Source organism: Phlebotomus papatasi, chromosome 2 (genome assembly GCF_024763615.1).
Source record: "Phlebotomus papatasi isolate M1 chromosome 2, Ppap_2.1, whole genome shotgun sequence".
Taxonomy (NCBI): Eukaryota; Metazoa; Arthropoda; class Insecta; order Diptera; family Psychodidae; genus Phlebotomus; species Phlebotomus papatasi.
This window is the reverse complement of record NC_077223.1, coordinates 76,082,605-76,100,869: the sequence shown is the minus strand read 5'-3', so window position 1 is coordinate 76,100,869 and position 18,265 is coordinate 76,082,605. Positions and strand designations below refer to the sequence as shown.

General features: G+C 32.2%; 1 protein-coding gene across 2 annotated transcripts in view; it reads left to right on the top strand.

The window, feature by feature from the left end:
- The window catches only part of LOC129804434 (fringe glycosyltransferase), a 122,042-nt gene extending 104,817 nt beyond the window's left edge, over positions 1 to 17,225 (top strand). The window contains exons 6-7 of one of the 2 annotated variants that reach the window (XM_055851705.1): positions 13,751 to 14,017; positions 16,528 to 17,225. In XM_055851705.1, the coding sequence (XP_055707680.1) occupies positions 13,751 to 14,017; positions 16,528 to 16,665 (405 nt within the window). In that variant the 3' untranslated portion in view covers positions 16,666 to 17,225. Of the gene's footprint in view, positions 1 to 13,747; positions 14,018 to 16,527 lie in introns of both variants that reach the window. The other variant, XM_055851704.1, reaches the window with a different exon arrangement.
- The last annotated feature ends 1,040 nt before the right edge of the window (positions 17,226 to 18,265 follow it).

The window sequence follows — 18,265 nt, the reverse complement described above, 5'->3', positions numbered from 1 at the left end:
AGGGCACTTTTCCCTAATTCGGTTGACATTTCGAATTCGAATACGCATGATCCAGGCGAAAAATATTCTTCATTGCGTACGGAATTTCTATACAGAACCAGAAATTTCAAAATGCTTTGTAATTTTAAATTATGGCTACAGAATGCAAAGAATTATATAATTCTCATGGGAAATATTGAATTAAATTCTTTCATGTTTACATCCCATTTAAATCACTTGTTCAAACGGACGATCGCTACTAATACGATCATTCTCCTCAGCACTGAAAGATCACGCTCAATGACTTGATCTCATGCTATGCATTCATATTCAAATTTTAGCGTTTCTAAATCACTTTTCAAAACTCTCTGGTCTCTTGAGGACTTGGATGGTTTTTGCCTACCGTATGATCTCAATGGATGATCGAATACAGCATCAAGCGCACATTTAAGTGCTATAGCGGGAGCTACGAAAATGATCTAACAATGGCAAAGAGAGATGAAAGGGAGGAGGAAAATATTAACTGTCAGTCGAATGTGGTGATTCCATCAATTTCCAAATGTATTCCATTTCATTCCAATAATAATAATAATCTATTGATCGCGCCTTTATAGTCAACCAGGGCGTTGGTGAGGCGGTATACCCAAACTCTTTAAGCGTTTTTTTTTTCTTCCTATCGTTGTCTCATTTCAATACAAGGAGGTTACCGACCCTTTTAGATGAGCTTCTTGCTTTCAGTAAAATCTTTCTCCTGATTCATATTCATTTCGCTTTATTCACAATTTTTTTTCTTCACCTCCATCCACTTCATCTCGATCATCTTGCAGACTTCTTGTATATAAAGGTTTACAGGGTGCAGTGGAAAAATTGCAATGACTTAAGATCGTTTAATAGGAATTTTTCTTTCATAGAAATTTGTAGCACTAAGATAGAACTTAAAGTTTTGTGAAATACCCTCTATAATCTTGCAGGCAAAAAGAATCACAACAGCCGCCCAACCATGATTGTGATCTGTTCTTTCTCTCCTCACTCTTGTGTTGCCACATGGCACAAAATACTAATAATAATAATAATGAAAATGGGCTGAAGAATCTGAGGAGATGAAGTGGAAGTCACAGTGAAAAAGAATAAAGCCAAATGGTTAAGCGCATAAATTACAATTTTTCTACTGCAACGGTTTGGAGCACCGTGCAGTCCGAAATCAACTGGCCATTAATGCTGTTCAGTGTCGAGCAATGGCAATAATTAACTCAAATTGATTCTACAAAGACTGCCAGGCCATAAATCGTCATTTTGAGACGATTCACGCACATTTTCCACGGAATCCGCAAGATCACCATGTTCAGGTCAATTGTCACGTTTGCTCTCTTGTGGGCATTTTCCGCACACTAAATCCAATCATGCGGGACAGATTGCGAATGAGGGCTATATACCTGTGCTGGAAGGAGTTAATGTAGTCAGTAGTGGTCTCCTGCTGTGACCAGATACATTCCTGAATTATAGTTTGTGTATCTCTTTTGTTCGCCTCTCGCCCTCTAAATTGATATTAATACCACTCAACGATCGAGTTGCATAAGTCAACATGCACAAAACCACTCTTGGTGACGATTTCCAGAGACAGAGAATTGTGCCATTTGGTCTTATCAATTAGTTCCTTCTGCTTCTTGGAGCACAATCGACATTCGGTACATTTGTGTGCTTTTGTGCATTAATTCTTGAGGCAAACCATATACTATTTCGTTACTAGAGCATTCACTATCCTGTGATCCCTGTGGTCAAAATCAAAAGTCTGCGTATCCTATCATAAAACATAGAAACACTAATAGAGGAAAATGAGGCAGTTTATGCATGAGTTTCGAAAATAAAATTTTTATTAATAAGTAGAAAAGGTGTTGTATAGTCATTCGAGGAGAGATGGAACACCTTTTTTATATTCAATATTGCGGATACGTTTTGAATGCGAGACAAAGACGAATCTCACTGGTTTATCATTTGAAGACTCTAAATTTAAGATATCAATTTTAGAAAAGCCTAGATGAAAATAGTCACTTCGAAAAATAGGATTCAAAAAAAGTTGCATTTTGAGGCACTCAAAATTACATATCCAATATCCAAGGGAAACTAGGAAAACTTAGCTTAAAAAACAGTTCATAAACTTTTGGAGAAAGCAATCTTGGAAAAAAAACTTCAAAGGTGTGAAAGTGCCTCACCCTTCCCTACCTCATTATTGATAAAAAAAAATCAATAATGATACTCTTTCGCAATTAATAGGGGAGACTGGGGCAAAAAGTCACAAAACGGATATTTCATTTTTTTACAAGCTACTCGAGCACTTCACAAATTTCCAATTACCGCAGTTTTATAGGAAATTTACCGCTCTACAACTTTGTGAAAATAATTTTCCTCTATTTTGTAAGGAAATACGTTTATCGAGCCAATTCCTAAAAGGTTATTTTGTGACTATTCTCAAAAATGCTGAGGCAAATAAATAGTACCAGACATTGGGTATTATCATATTTTGATTCGCTTCATTACGGGCTTCCGTAAATTTGAAAAAATACCTTAAGGACATATTTTCATAGAAAATACATTCATCTACGCCTTTGTGAAATACCGTTTTCTCTGCGAGAAAAAATGAGAAAACGAGAAAAGCGCTTTTCAAGCTATTTTAGAAAAAAAAACACACAAAAATCGTTTGACTAATGCAAACAACAAGCGGCGAGACATGATAATGACGTTTCTTTTCGCCGTGAGACATCAGAAATTGCTTCACTTTTTTGTTACTTTTTACTCTATACACCTATTGTTACTTTTTACCCCAAGTGGCCATTTTTAATAAAAGGATTTCTGAAGAAAAGAACTTTTGTGAAATCCTAAAATAGATAGCGGATTCAAAAAATCCAAATTATTTAGAAAATATTCACCAGTGCATCAATTTTGGAAAATAAGTAGATAATAATTGTTATCTTCTACAAGGAAAATATTTCAAAAATAGGGCTAAAAAATTCGATATTTTTTATTTTATAAATTCCTTGTTCGAATTCTAAGAAACTTACGACATTGAAGAAAGTCTATGGAGGCCATCTATGGAAAAAAATAAAAACGTTATCTTTTTTATCTTGGAAGATATTGAATTTTGAATTTTTCGATTTGTGACTTTTTGCCCCAGTCTCCTCTATCATTTATGCACATTTAGCAACAATAATTTAATTTATTGTATGCTTTTTTTGACGATACGATTAAGCATAAGTAAGCTCCGCCCATATATAATTATTGGCCACGCCCTCTTCAAATACTATTTGAATTAAAAAGTTTCATATTTTCATTATTTATTAAAAGGATACTATATCACTTCCACCTAAAAAAAATCAACCCTTCATTAATTGCAATTAGTTATTTATGAAAAAATTGGCCACGCCCAAAACTTTTGATTAAATGATGGCATATGTTACTCAAATTTTTTCACTCATATCCTTACTCTTCTTCAAGTATTTACATCAAACTTTCAGGATCGTGAATAAAATTTAGGTTTTGCATGAGAATAACACATATATTGAGTAGGTGTGGTCCCAAGTGGGTGTGGCATCAATAAATTTTTCCCTTTGTTTAACATATCCAACAATTGTGATTCAAATTAACCTGGTCTATGGGAATTTCCGAATCTGTGCAATATGGTGGGATTTCTGCAAAGTGTCGGTGAATAATAAAATCAATAATCTCAAATCCTTTTAATGACGTGCAAAAGTTGAAAGTGGTCAGTTCTCATATTGTCCCCATCAAAGTCACTTTTAAAATTTGACCCAGTAAATAATAAGACGAACAAAATGTCTAAGGAAAATCCTAAGAATTTGAGTGCATTGCATTTAGACTTTGTGGAATTTCAAGAGAAAATTTTTCGTATTCTAAGAATTTTACAATGTAATTGGCATTCTGATGCTAAATATTCGCTTTTGAGGAAGTGCATTTGCCCTGGTATAATTTTAATATTTCAGTTTACAATTATTGTGGGTTTAATTAACGAACTGTATGAGATTGAAAAAGATAAAATCACAACTTTGAAAATTGCGACAACTTCGTTGATATTCTTCTCGGCAGTTTCTCAAATATGGTGCAAAGTGTTCGTACTAACTATTTCACCGAAAAACGTTATTGAGTTGATTGATTGGACACGCAATCTTAGGGAAGATTCGTCTTGGACAAATTTAGGACCTTTCGTTGAAAATCATTTTCGTATGAGCCTAAAATATGCGAGATTTGCACATAAGTGAGAATAAAATGATCTAGGTTATCTAAATTGTCTGAACTTATGCAATCTTTGCAGGTTTCTCACTTGGGGTATAACACTAGTTGCAAATCTATTAGCAATAAATTACACTTGGAGGGACACCTTGATCTTCAGAGTTCCAATTTTACCAAGAACGTTTCAATTCCTTTGGCAACATATAGCTATGTTTAGTTTAGGATCTTTCCTAATTCTTGCTGAGTACATTCTTCTATACTTTGGAATTAACTTCGTGGCTATTTTAAATATTTTCCTCGATTCAATTGAAAAGTTAAACAATGATGACTACGTTAGATCATCAAGATGCCATTTTAGGTACTACTACAAGAAACACTTGGAAATCCTAACCAAACTTCAAGATTTTGATGGACTTTCTTTATATCTTCAAGTTATGCAAATGGGAACAAGTGTTCCAATAACTATTGGTAGTCTTTATCTCATTAGATTATATCCCGATTGGATTATTCTTTATTTGATATTTATTGCATCAATAGCTGAATTGTTAGAAATTTGTATCTTAGGGGAGTTTATCCATTCTAAAACCGAAAAAATCTTTACAGCCCTATATTTGACCAAATGGTATGAAATGTCGCGGGAGGATCAAATGATTCTGCTTATGATGATGAGGATGACCATAAGTCCCTTTTCATTTAAAGCTGCCGGAATGTACAGTATCAATATGAAAACTTTTTTGGAAATTGTTAAATTTTGTTTCTCTATTTGTGCAATTCTCTATGCTCTTACATAAACACTTTTGATTTAAAACCCTAAAACACAATAATACTTGATTGAATTTATTAATTAAAAATATTTTTTCGCTGTTTTTCATAAAGTAATTGGTTTTTTTTAAATTCATTTTAAGAACCTTTACAACCTTTGTTGCATTTTTTTTAACTATCAGCTTCAAACTTTTACGAACATTTTAGTGTTCATAAAAGTTTACAAATATTTGCGATCAATTTTACGAAATCTTTTTTTCTATGTATAAGGGAAAGCTTTCAGGCTTAGCACACACTTTAGCTTCGAACACTTCAAATTTTCCCCATTATTTCTTTAATAAATCTGACGTAGTTTTTTTCGAGAAGTGGCTTGAGACTGGTTAATGAAATATATCGCTATAGAAAGGTTATATTCATTAAAGGGATATGGGACAAATACGAAGATTTCCATGCCGGAGTATGTGCGAAGCCAGACAACCTTCCCCTAAATTGCTTATTGAGCATGTTGCAATGAATAATGTCGTGCTATTTTATGTGAAATGCTTTTTTTACATAGTCATTAAATAAGTACATTTTCAAAGTAAGTTCTATGTCCTTGGTATTTAGTATAAGCACAGGTTCTGCCATGTAATATTCCCAAGTTCGAATTCTCTTAGAGCAAACTGGGGTAGCACCGAACACTGATTTTTATTTCTATAAACTACTTGAACTATAGGGTAAAGGCTCATAATTTTGGACAGTCTGCTTGTAAGCATCGATGTTCCAAGTTTGAAGTGCGATATTTTCAATACTAATTGACTTTTTTGTTACTCCCTTTTCCGAAGGGTTGTTTAGAAACTTGGCAAACTACTTATCGTCTTTTTTTACTAAAATTAGTTTTAATACGTTGAAAAATGAATAGATATGTAGAGGTGAATTTGACTCGAATTTTGGACAACTTGGTTATTAATTTGGACAACTTGGCTGTAAATTTGGACAGCTAATCCGCCTCAACGGGATGCCCATTGTTCTTCATTTCATGAACCAATCTTACGAGGTCCTCTTCCTGTTCATGTAAGGGAAACGTAGGATGTCACAAGAAGCCCGGAAACTTTCCATATCATTCATTAAAGTGAGTTGACTTCGGGTACTCCAAGTACGTGCAGATTAGCGCATTCCTTGACCTTTCCGGGAGTTTTTCAAGGCTTTTCTCATTACATCTCTTTCGTAGAGATGATGCTCCTTTGTTTGTCCAGGCATTTGTCCAATGTAGCCATCACAAAAGCTAGAATTTCACGAAATTTCGTAAGAAAAACACCTGTCCAAAATAAGGATTATCACCTCACTGGTGAATCTCTCAGAAAATTGCCCATTTTTCACACGAAAAACGTAATTCACGAGGCAAATCTCACTTCAGGTCGAATGTAGAAATCACCATTAATGTGAATCAACACAATATTCAATGAATATTCAATAATATCACTCAAAAAAAGCGAAGAAACATTGTTAGTCCTTCACCACAGCTAAATAAGATTGAAGTAAACACAAAGTTCTGTCATATTTCTCGTTAGCAATTGCTCAGACTGAATTTTCAACAAAGCAATTTTAACTCAAATCATATTCAAAATTTAACGTATATTTAGTTTTAAAATCTTCCAAAAAGAACAAATATTAAGATATAATTCATTATTCATCAAATATTGGAATAAAAATCCATAATTTTAATCAATTTATTTTTAGTGTCCAATTTTACCCTCAAAGTGTCCAAATTTAGAAACTGTCCAAAATTATGAGCTTTTCCCCTAACAATGATTTTTCCAGTGGACAAGCATCTGTAGTATCTATGAAGTCATACAGATTACGTCCTCTGAAAACTAATATCAAATAAAAAAATCGCAGTGTTCGGTGGTATCCCAGTCTCCTCTATAGATTACCGGAAATTTTTAGACGTTACGTAATCCTTAAAACAATGTAAAAGGTGTGTTTAATTTGTTAAAAATCATATAACAATATCTTAAACATGAAAATATGATTTTGCAGTTTTACGAGTCTAAAGAATAATGTGGTAAATTCTAAAAACAGGATTACCTACAAGAATTACGTAATCATTATAAAACCTTGTTTGTGCATTATTTCTATGGGAATTTCCAAATCTGTGTCTAAGACTGAGATTTCTGCAGACTGTCGATGAATCATAAGGATCAATAAAGAATAACCTAAAAGACGTTTAAAAGTATTAACTAAAGTGCAAAGTGTTTAGTTCCCACATTGCTCTCATCAGAGTAACATTAAAAGTTATTGCTAATTATTACAAGAGTAAAAAAATGTCCAAAGACAATTCAAAGGGCTTGAAGGCATTCCAATTGGACTACTTGAAATTTCAAGAGAAAATCTTTCTTGTTCTAAGAATTTTACAATGCAATTGGCATCCTGATGCTAAATATCAATTTCTGAGGAAGTACGCTTGTCTTGGAATAATGATGTTATTCCTAATCACAAATATTCTCAGTTTATTCTATATTATTGAAGGCGATAGAATGGTGATTTTGCGACATGTGACGACAATTTTAATTTTATTCACTGGAGTTAGTCAAGTTTGGTTCAAAGTATTTGTATTAAGTGCTTCGCCAAAGAAAGTTAGAGAGCTCATTGATTGGATTCGAATTGTTCATGAAGATTCGTCTTGGGAAAATTCAGGACCTTTTGTGGAAGATTACTTTCGTAAGAGTCTAAAATACTCTGAATTAGTGCAAAAGTATTTATTTATACCACAATAACTTAATTTATTAATAAATTTAATTACTACTTGTAACATAACTCCCGCAGGCATATGATTTGGACAATTGCATCAACATCGCAAGCAATGGTAATAAATTACGCCTGGACTGATACCCTGATCTTCAGAATGCCTTTTCTACCCGGAACATTAGAATTCTTCTGGCAATATATCGTAATTGTAGGTTCAGCAATATTTTTGATTATGGCAGAATTCCTTTTGATATACTTTGGATTTTACTTCTGGGCTATTCTGAATATTTTTCTCGAATCAATTAAAAAATTAAACGACGATGATTTTGTAAGGTCCTCAAGACGTCATTTTAGGCACTATCATAAGAAACACTTGGATATTCTATTAAAATTTAAAGATTTCGATGCACTCTTAACAACCGTTCAAGTTATACAAATGGGAACATGTTTACCGATGACTGTTGGTACACTCTACCTTATTAGATTGTATCCCGATTGGATTGTCGTCTACTTAATGTTCATTGCATCGATTACAGAAATATTTGAAATTTGCTTCTTCGGGGAGGTTATCCATTCTAAAACCGAAAACATTTTTACAGCCCTATATTTGACCAAATGGTATGAAATGTCGCGGGAGGATCAGATGATTTTGCTTATGATGATGAGAATGACAATTACTCCTTTTTCGTTAAAAGCTGCCGGAATGTATAACATAAATATGAGAGCTTTTCTCGAAATTGTTAAATTTTGTTTCTCGTTCTGTGCAATTCTCTATGCTTTTACCTAATCTAAAAGCTCTTATAAGTTTTTAAGTATTTTTGTAACCGTGTTTAACCATTGCACTTTCTTGATATTATGTGATAACTTGCACGAATAAATGGTATAGTCACTTTGAATTAATTATTACATTTTTGTGTTTTTTTTTATGTTGCTTTGTTAACGAAAAGGTAACTAAAAGTTTATCATCAATTACATAAAAGCTTTTCTTGTACCCTGTTGTCTGCAAAGCTTTTGTTCACATTAATATAATTAAATGGATTAAATGTTTAAATAAATTGTGTTGCAATGAATAAAAATATTTTGGTGTAACGTTGTTCTTTGTTGTTTACTTTATTAACCCATTTAAGATTATGATTATAATGCGCTAAATCCAAAATTTTTGTGTTTGTCTCTCACCAGAATCAGAAATATAAAATTAAAAAAAATAAAACAAGAGTGTGAATAGTTACTTATATTTTAATTTAAAGTTAGGGGAGACCGGGGAGGCTTGGGACATTTTTTCATGTTTTGACTTTGAGACAGTATTCCAAAAAGTCACGATAGTGTATTACAATTTTATGCGGTCTATATAGGATACTTATGGGTATTGACTTTATAAAAAGTACTCGATAGAACTCGATAGAGCTGAGTTTTCTTGGATAAGATAAAACATTTAACTTGACGCTTTATCCCAAACCTCCCCAATTTGGGGCAGTATGGGACGCAAAAGGGGATGTTTGGGACGTGTTTTTTCTCGCATAATTTCCAATATTGGAGTATGTTAATTAATTTTAAATACTAGATTAAAATTATTTGTAACAGAAATAAAAATGTTAATTCTCTTATTTCATTCTTAGAAATTAATATCAATCTTATTTGTGTAGTAGAGTCACTTATTGCCAATCACTTATTTAAAGTATTTTATTCTTATTTTCTATCCTAGCTTTCTTTGGTTTTTTATTCTAAATATTGGAATCATCATCATAAAATTCTTCAGGCGAGTAGACTCTTTTGACATTTTTAGTTTTGAACTCATGGTTATTGTTTTTCCTTGTTTATCAAGATAAGCTTTCGCCTTACCTTTTCTGAGGAACTTGTGAGAATTGTAAAGGATATTGCTCGAGAAATTTTCGAGAAATAGTTTTTAACGGGATTGGACAAAGGTCGAATATCCTCAGGACAAGAAATTATTGATTCCCAAGATATTGATGGTTTAATTGTCTCTATAGGCAACTGCTGAACTGTTAAAGTTTGCACAAGAGGGAGATTTCCTGTAGAAATTGGGAATTACTCTTTGACAGTAACGATTTGCGCGACACTTACAACCTTTGTCAAAAATCAACATCCCATTCATCCCCGTTCAGATGTCCCAAACGTCCCCGCGTACAGTTTTGTATTTAAAACCTTTAAGTAAATAACAAGAGTGTATAATCTCTGAAACTTTTATAAAAATATGTTCCCAGATTATACTGCTAGCTAGTGAGATAAAAAGTTTTGATTATATATAACTGATATAAAATACAAAGAGGAAAACTGAGACATCAAAAATAAACTATTTTTATGAATTTTTAAAAAAGTTAATTTACACAATAAAACTGAAGTTGTCCATTATTTAGTCAATATATATCTTAATGTTGCCTACGACTGAGTAGTGCTTGAATCCCATTTATTTCAATAATTAATAAAAAAAATCGCCTCGTCCCATACTACCGCTGTCCCAAACCTCCTCGGTCTCCCCTAGGTGAGACTGGGGCAAAAGTCACAAATCGAAAAATTCAAAATTCAATATCTTCCAAGGTGAGAAAGATAGCGGCTCAAATTTTTTTCTATAGATAGCCTCTATAGACTTTTTTCAATGCCGTAAGTTTCTTAGAATTCGAACAAGGAATTTAGAAAATTAAAGATATCGAAAATTTTAGCCATATTTTTGAAATATTTTCCTTGTAGAAGATAACAGTTATTACCTACTTATTTTCCAAAATTGATGCACTGGTGAATATTTTCTAAATAATTTGGGTTTTCTGAATGCGAATCCGCTACCTATTTTAGAATTTCACAAAAGTTCTTTTCTCTAGAAATCCTTTTATTAGAAATGGCCACTTGGGGTAAAAAGTAACAAAAAAAAGCGAAGCAATTTCTGATGTTCCACGGCGAGAAGAAACGTTATTTCCATGTTTCGTCGCTTTTTGTTTGCATTGGTCAAACGATTTGCAGTCTTTTGTGTGTTTTTTTTTTTCTAAAATAGCTTGAAAAGCGCTTTTCTGGTTTTCTCATTTTTCTCGCAAAGAAAACAGTGTTTTACAAAGGCGTAGATGAATAAATTTTCTATGAAAATATGTCCTCTAGGTATTTTTTCAAATTTACGGAAACCTCTATTGAAGCGAATCAAAATATGATAATACCCAATGTCTGATACTATTTGCCCCAGCATTTTTGAGAATAGTCACAAAATAACCTTTTAGAAATTGGCTCGATAAACGTAGTTTCTTACAAAATAGAGGAAAATTACTTTCACAAAGTTGTAGAGCGGTAAATTTTCTATAAAAATGGGCTAATTAGAAATTTTTGAAGCGCTTGAGTAGTTTGTAAAAAAATAAAATATTTGTTTTGTGACTTTGCCCCAGTCTCCCCTACTGTTTGTTTTATTGCATCCTTAGAATATTTGTACATTTGTTTACACGAAATCTTATAAAAGCCTGTTTTCTTAATACCTCCCTAAGATATTGAGCGCTCCCTGTCTTTTGTTAATTTTTTACTAAATCGCTCGCTCAGGATAAGAAACGAATAACTCGCAGTAGGCAAATTTTACAGGAAAGTGATTTGAAGCTGAGATTTTACATGTAGAGTATATGATTTTTGAGATTTTAATTTTCTATAACTTTGAAAATAATTATCTTTCAAGAAGTATCCAAGAAACAAATAAAAAGATTTTTGTACAAAATCGAGTTGTTCGACTTACATTCTGAGTCGTCGAAAAATTTTCAAAGTGTTCATATATTAAGCAACTATGTCAATACTGTTAAAATTGTTTAAAAAACTATCTATCTCAATTTTTGGTATGTATGATTTAAGATTTCCTTTTTATGAGTTAAATTTTGAAAATAAAAGATAAATTGATATCTATAATGTAATGGGAAGTTCTTAATGGGTTAAATATGCACTAATGTGTTATTAGTAGGTCAGTCAATATTTAGCTACAACTTCAAAGGATTTTGATGGATATCGACTTGTAAAGATGTTATTAATCAATAAATGTTAATACATGTTAAATATTGTATTTCTGATGGGTACAAAGTTCAGAGCATGCAATGCAGTGTAAAAGCTCTATTCGATCTCAAACTCATAGACTTTAGTATACTCAGCAAAAACTCAAATTTCCATCAGTGAATGGTGTATTGATGGTTTCCTCTCGTAAAAGAATATTATATTTTATAGGAAGATTGTTTACAAAGTCGTAGTATCTGCTATTTTATAAGTGCTTTTGAATGAAATTTCTAAATTAGAAAATTATCCAACGCAGTAGGGGAAAGCGCGGTACCTTCGGACGATTTATGCTTCGGAGAAATGATTTTTTTTTCAATGTGTTATTTGGTCAATTATAATATTATATTTTAATAGGTAGTCTAATACCTCAAACTTTCAGAAAAAAGCTATGGGTGAAATCCATAAGGAACATAGAGAAAAAATTGAATTGTCCGAAGGTAGCGCGCTTTTCCCTAAATATTTTCTGCAACAGGAGGAAGAGTCAAAGGTATTTTGAAAGATGAACTGGTACGGAAATTTTTCACTAATTACGTTAATTATTTTCATGTATGAAAGCAATTTCTCTCTCAATGTCTGGCTTTGCAAATATTTTGAAGGATGCTCTGTGGTCGTCAATTTATTTGTGCTCATCTAAATAGACCTCCAGCCACAACAACTGCTCTCTGTCTCTCCTCCTGGAAGTCAAAAGATCATTCGCGGTTTTGCGCTTTCGAAGTTCCATATAAATTCATTCTTATGCGATATTTTCTCTTGGATCTTGAGGTCAGTGGTGTGTGGTTTTTTTTCTTTGAGCTTTGAAGAGATTTGTGCTGACGCAAAATGTTTGGAGCAGAGAGATAAATGGACAAGAGTGATTGAATAACGATCGAGTGATGAATCGTAAAATCCACGCAAATGATCTCACATGGAAATTGGATAGATATAAATGTGGTACAAAATGCACAGAAATTGGTGGTGGTTGAGAAATTTAAAATTAATGCAATGTGTTAATAAAATGGGAGATAATCAACATAGAAAGTGTATTAAATTTTTTTAATGGTAAAATATCATTCAAATGACTCAGAAGCTAAATTGGAATGAATCTCGTGGCAGATGGAAATATTTCTTGTATTTTACCAATTTTTTTTTCTAACGCTTCCTCATGTTCTTGACTATTTTCTTGCCATGTTTTACATGTCATTTGACGTGAACTCGTAATAAAAGTCTCACATTTCTAAGCCACTCCCAAACGGAGATTCTCAACGTTTGCGATCGCAGAATGATCGAGAATCACGCCGAAGAGATCTCAATCTTCCAATGAGAGACAATTAGGCGAGTCCCAAAATTTTTCAAAGTTAAAAAAAAAATAAGACAGATACACAAAACATTTGCATAGACAAGTTAAATGGGAGAATGTAGAGAAATCTCTTAAATCTCTCACAACTTTTGTTATGCGTCCTCAAGATAAAATTTATTCTTCATTCACAACTAAATTATTCTCCGTCCAATCTTTTTTCTATCAAGACAATTTTCTGTCTATTGGCGGTGGCGGATCACCTTATTGCCTCTAATAGAAATTTATTTTATGATTTTCACTCGTGTTGAAAAAGTCAAAAACACAATTTTCAGAGACTTTCCTGGAAGACCAGTGATAAATTATGTCACTGTCACATTGATTCTTGCTCGTTGAAATATTTATTGTTATCTCTAAATTGATTTTTTTTTAGAGTTATATAAATTCGAAAATGTGAAATTTTCTCTTTCAAAATACTTCTATCGTAATTCAGTGATCACAGCTCTATTTTTGGCTGATTATTTCTCCCATGGAAAAGAATCAAAACATTCTGAAGAAAAAAATTCCAGAAAAGACGAAAGAATCTAGAGACAGAGATAGAAACCCGTTTTTGTTAATTCCGATCACCTACAGCTGAAATGGTGATATTATTCAAAAGCCATTCCATTCACTAAAATTAACTAATAATCAATTTTTCTAATGTGCGTGCCCTATGCTCATAAAGATCCATCTTTTCTCGCACAGCAGAAATCCACGCGGGATAAGAAGATCACTTTCTGGTTCGCAACGGGTGGTGCTGGGTTCTGCATCAGTCGGGCACTGGCTCTCAAGATGCTCCCCATCGCTGGTGGCGGAAAATTTGTGGAGATCGGCGACAAGATCCGTTTCCCAGACGACGTCACCATGGGCTTTATCGTGGAGCATCTGCTGCGGATTCCACTAACAGTTGTGGATCAATTTCATTCGCATCTGGAGCCAATGGAGTTCCTAAGGCCGGAAATGTTCCATGATCAAGTAAGTAGACATGTACTTTTTTCCCCAAGTAACTTGTGACATACTTTTGGGTTTCTCAAGACTCTTCATGGTGATTGAGAGAAGCATATGCTTCACAGAATATCCTCCATACTTTGTAGAATTCATCAAATAAAATTAAATCAACAGAAATCAAAGCTCATTAAAACTACGTTTATTTGTTTTCGAAAGGATCCAATTATTTTTTAATTGACAAAATGTCAAGAAAAAAGGGATGGCAAAGCGTTCCAGACTTTGCGAAATGCTCGAACTCGTGACTGAGATGCTATACCTCAAAAGTACTTTCACTTCATATACCGTTTACCGGTACACAACCGATTTAAATTGATTCATAAACTACTCAATAGATTCCACAAAATAGTTTAAAGAGTGATAAAAATTATATTCGAACAAAAATTACTTATCGGTAAACAACCGGTTCATTATAGGTTCACAACCGATTTGAACAGACTTATAAATCACTCAAAATATTTCCCAAAATACACCTCAGAAGTAATTGAATTAAATTTCTTATAGGGGAGGGGTGGGGGGAATATAAATTTAAAAAAAAAACATTTAAATAAATAAATTATTGTGGTTTAGAATGCTATTCTTTTTCGCAAAATACTTATGAACCAGATTTTATATCACGTTCTTAATAATTTTTTGCTTGTTTTTGGTTTTCAAATTTATTTCGACATTTATTTGACCAAGTATCATATTGCACTTCTGCGATTTTAGTGGCACTTCTAGAATTTAGGGTTTTACGGCGTTATCACACTTACACATTAAAATTTTAATGTGATTCACATTAATTGTCGCTTGTGAGCGTCCAAATATGTTATTTGTGTCTTTGAGTCACTTAATATTTGGGGTTTTTCTATTTATTGATAAAGAAGTGGACTTGGCCTACAAAAATAAGTTTAAATTTACCTAAAGCATAAATAATTTTTTACATTAAAAAATTAAAGAGAAAATCGCATTAATTTTTCGCATTAATGCTATAAATCAATTTATATCAAATTTTGCGGGCCAAGTCTACCTTTTTATCAACAAATAGATCAAATTTTGAATATAAAATGATTCAAACACACAAATTACACATTTGGACTCTCACCAGCGACAATTAATGTGAATCATATTAAAATTTTAATGTGAAAGTGTGATAACTCAGTTAGACTCAGAAACCCTTGAACAATTAAATTTAGTTTTTTTAATTGATTTATAGTTTGAAAAATCTGAAATTACGGAAAATCTTCAGTGCAAACCGGATTCTACAAGTACACGAAATTCCTTATCTAATTCTGTAATAATCGAAAAATCCTCAAAATGTCACTCAAATCAACCGTATGAAAAAATGTTGTAAATTGTAACCTTTGTTGAAAAGCTCGTAGGACTGTTATGAATTCTAAGAAACATTAGGTATCATCTTTGTAACAAGATTTTTTCTAAATAAATTTCAATACTTGAGCAAGGGATAAACCCCTCCGAAAAGTCGGAGTATATGGTCCTAATTCAAAACCATTTCCAGACGCTTTAACTTTGACAGAAGATTCAACACATTAAGTTCATATTTTTTCTAATGAGAATTATATAAATTTCCTCCTTGACTCTTCTAGAATGTTACTGTTTAGTGAAAATTATTTAGATATAATTTGAAAACTTCTAAAATACAAGAAAATACGCGAGTGTAAAATGCTTCTATTGGAAACATATTAATCCAAATGGAGACAAGGAAAAGTTTCTAATTGGAGACAAACAGTGTAAGTGAAACCGCGACGAAAAGCTTCCAAAACCTTGTTGAATTGCGCTTGAGTGCAGGATTTGTTCTTATTCCTGGTTTTTTCTCCTTTTCCATCTAAAACAATAAGAAAATCTCTCCAAAAAAAAATCATACTTCCGGGGTTTCCTATTGAAGCATTTGCAGACATTTCAGAAAAACCCTTTTTGTTCACGAAATAGGTAATTATTTCATTTGAAAACTTCACGTACCATTAACAATAAAGATTAGCAATTAATTTAACTAAAATTAGCCAGAAATATGACATAAATGTTAAACAAAACGAATAAAAAACAGTCACCTCATTGTGTTTTTCATTGAAAATAAAAATTAATTTGATTTTTTAACTATTTATAAGTATTGTGGAGTACTGTATTCCCTGAAAAGTTGAACTCAAAATTTTGAGTTTAACTGGTATTTTTTCTTTTTTGAAAATGTTGTAAAAATTTGAATATTTAAAAAAAAAAATAAACACAAAAATGGAAGCTCGCCTTTTCAGGGAATGTAGTACTTAATGTTACTGATCAACAGTAAAAAAATGAAAATTTTTCATTAAAAGAAGATGGGAAAAATATGAAGTGTTCGAAGTGTAGATCTTTCGCTAAAAATTTTATAAAAGACAGGAGTTGTTCTGTCTCTTCTTCTATTTATACAATTTCATTAAAATTAAACAAATTTTTAACCATTCAAAAGCCGAAAACAACATTATTAATCAATTTGTTTTATTTTCTAGGTCTCCTTCAGCTACGCTCGCATGAAAAACGAATGGAATGTGGTGAAAATTGACGGATTCGATTTGAATACGGATCCTAAGCGATTCTATTCTCTTCATTGTCACCTATTTCCCTACTTTAGTTTCTGCCCAAGGTGATGGAGCGTCCAGAGCATAGCCCTATCCACTGGAAAGTTCAATACTTTCCGGACAGCCATTGCGGCATCGTGAATCTTCAGCCAAAAACCTAAAAAAAAACATTCTTTGTACATAAGAACTTTATAATTTTTCTTCTCAAAAGAAGGAAGCAAAATGTTGCAAAAAGTGACTTGATTGTCTGTGATCTCTGTTAAGATGAGGAAGATGAGGAAGACGATGTGAAAAATTGTGTGAGAAAATATAATCAAAACAGTTGATAGAGATAGAGATGATAGTTATTTAGATATTTTCTGTGAATTTGAATTATGTTTGTTCTCATTATTATTTCTAGTCTCTTGAAGAGAATTTTTTGCCACTAGTTTGCATTTTGCAAATCATGTTATCAGTGATCATATAGAAAATGCCCTATGAAGGAGCTTTTAAGAAAAGTCCTCGAAAATATGCTGAAAACAAATGCAAAACTAGTTTGAGAAAATTTTTGCGAAAAAAAAAGAATATTGTACATTATTGTTAATATATTAGATTGTGTAAAGTGGTATAATTAAATATTTTAAATGAAATGCGAACGTTTTTTTTTATTCTTTCAAATTGAGGTTTTTTTCTCCTATTTTAATTATATGAGACGTTATCATTCGTAAAAGGTGAGTAGAATTGTTCTTATGCACGCACAGATGGTAGTGAGCACGACTCACTACCGCAAAAACTTGTTTTTTAAACTATTTTAATAAAATTATATGAAGATTTACCGTCTCAAATATTTTGAAATGCGCGCTCTTTATTGATTTCAGTGAAGGCGCCTGGTAGAAGTCGATAATACAGTGGTTAGTTCACGAATTCTGCGGAGAATCAGTGAATCACGGAAAGTGTTACAGTCGAAGAAATTGGTGTTTGTGCGACCACATCAGAATTAACACTTTTTATGACTTATATTAATTTAAAGTGATAATTTTCTAAGCACATCTTTTACTGAAAGAACAAAAGATTTTCAGTCCTGAAGAATATTCCCAAAGATAATAATATATAACACTACATAATATCTTGACTCTCTCTCTTTTCCTGATCCATAATGACTCGATCACCACAAAAACAGCCAATTTTGTACCACTGTGAGGCTTTTGGAACTGAACACTCGAGAATATTAAGTGTTTAGTACTCTGTTTAATTTAATTATTTCAAAAAATTGTTTCCAATTCACTTTTAATCCATTTAATCTAAAAAGTCAGTTGTATTCCAAAAGGAGCATTTTATCCAAAAATTTCTTTTATCTAATTCTCTCTTCTCTTATCTATTTTTTGCCCTAAATCATCTCTAGTATAAGATTTCTTCCTATGTAGGGGAAGTGCTCATAATTTTGGACAGCTTCTAATTTTGGACACTTTGAAGGTAAAATTGGACATTAAATATAAATCGATTAAAATATGGAATTTCCTTCAATGTTATTTTATCAAAATATTTGTTCTTTTTAGGACGATTTTAACATTAAATTCGTTACATTTTATTAGGGTACATTAAGCTAATTCAAAACCTGCTTCAAATGGAAATTTTTCCCTGCTCCAAATGGAAACGTCATTGTTTTCGTGATAAATACAGTACTAAATTG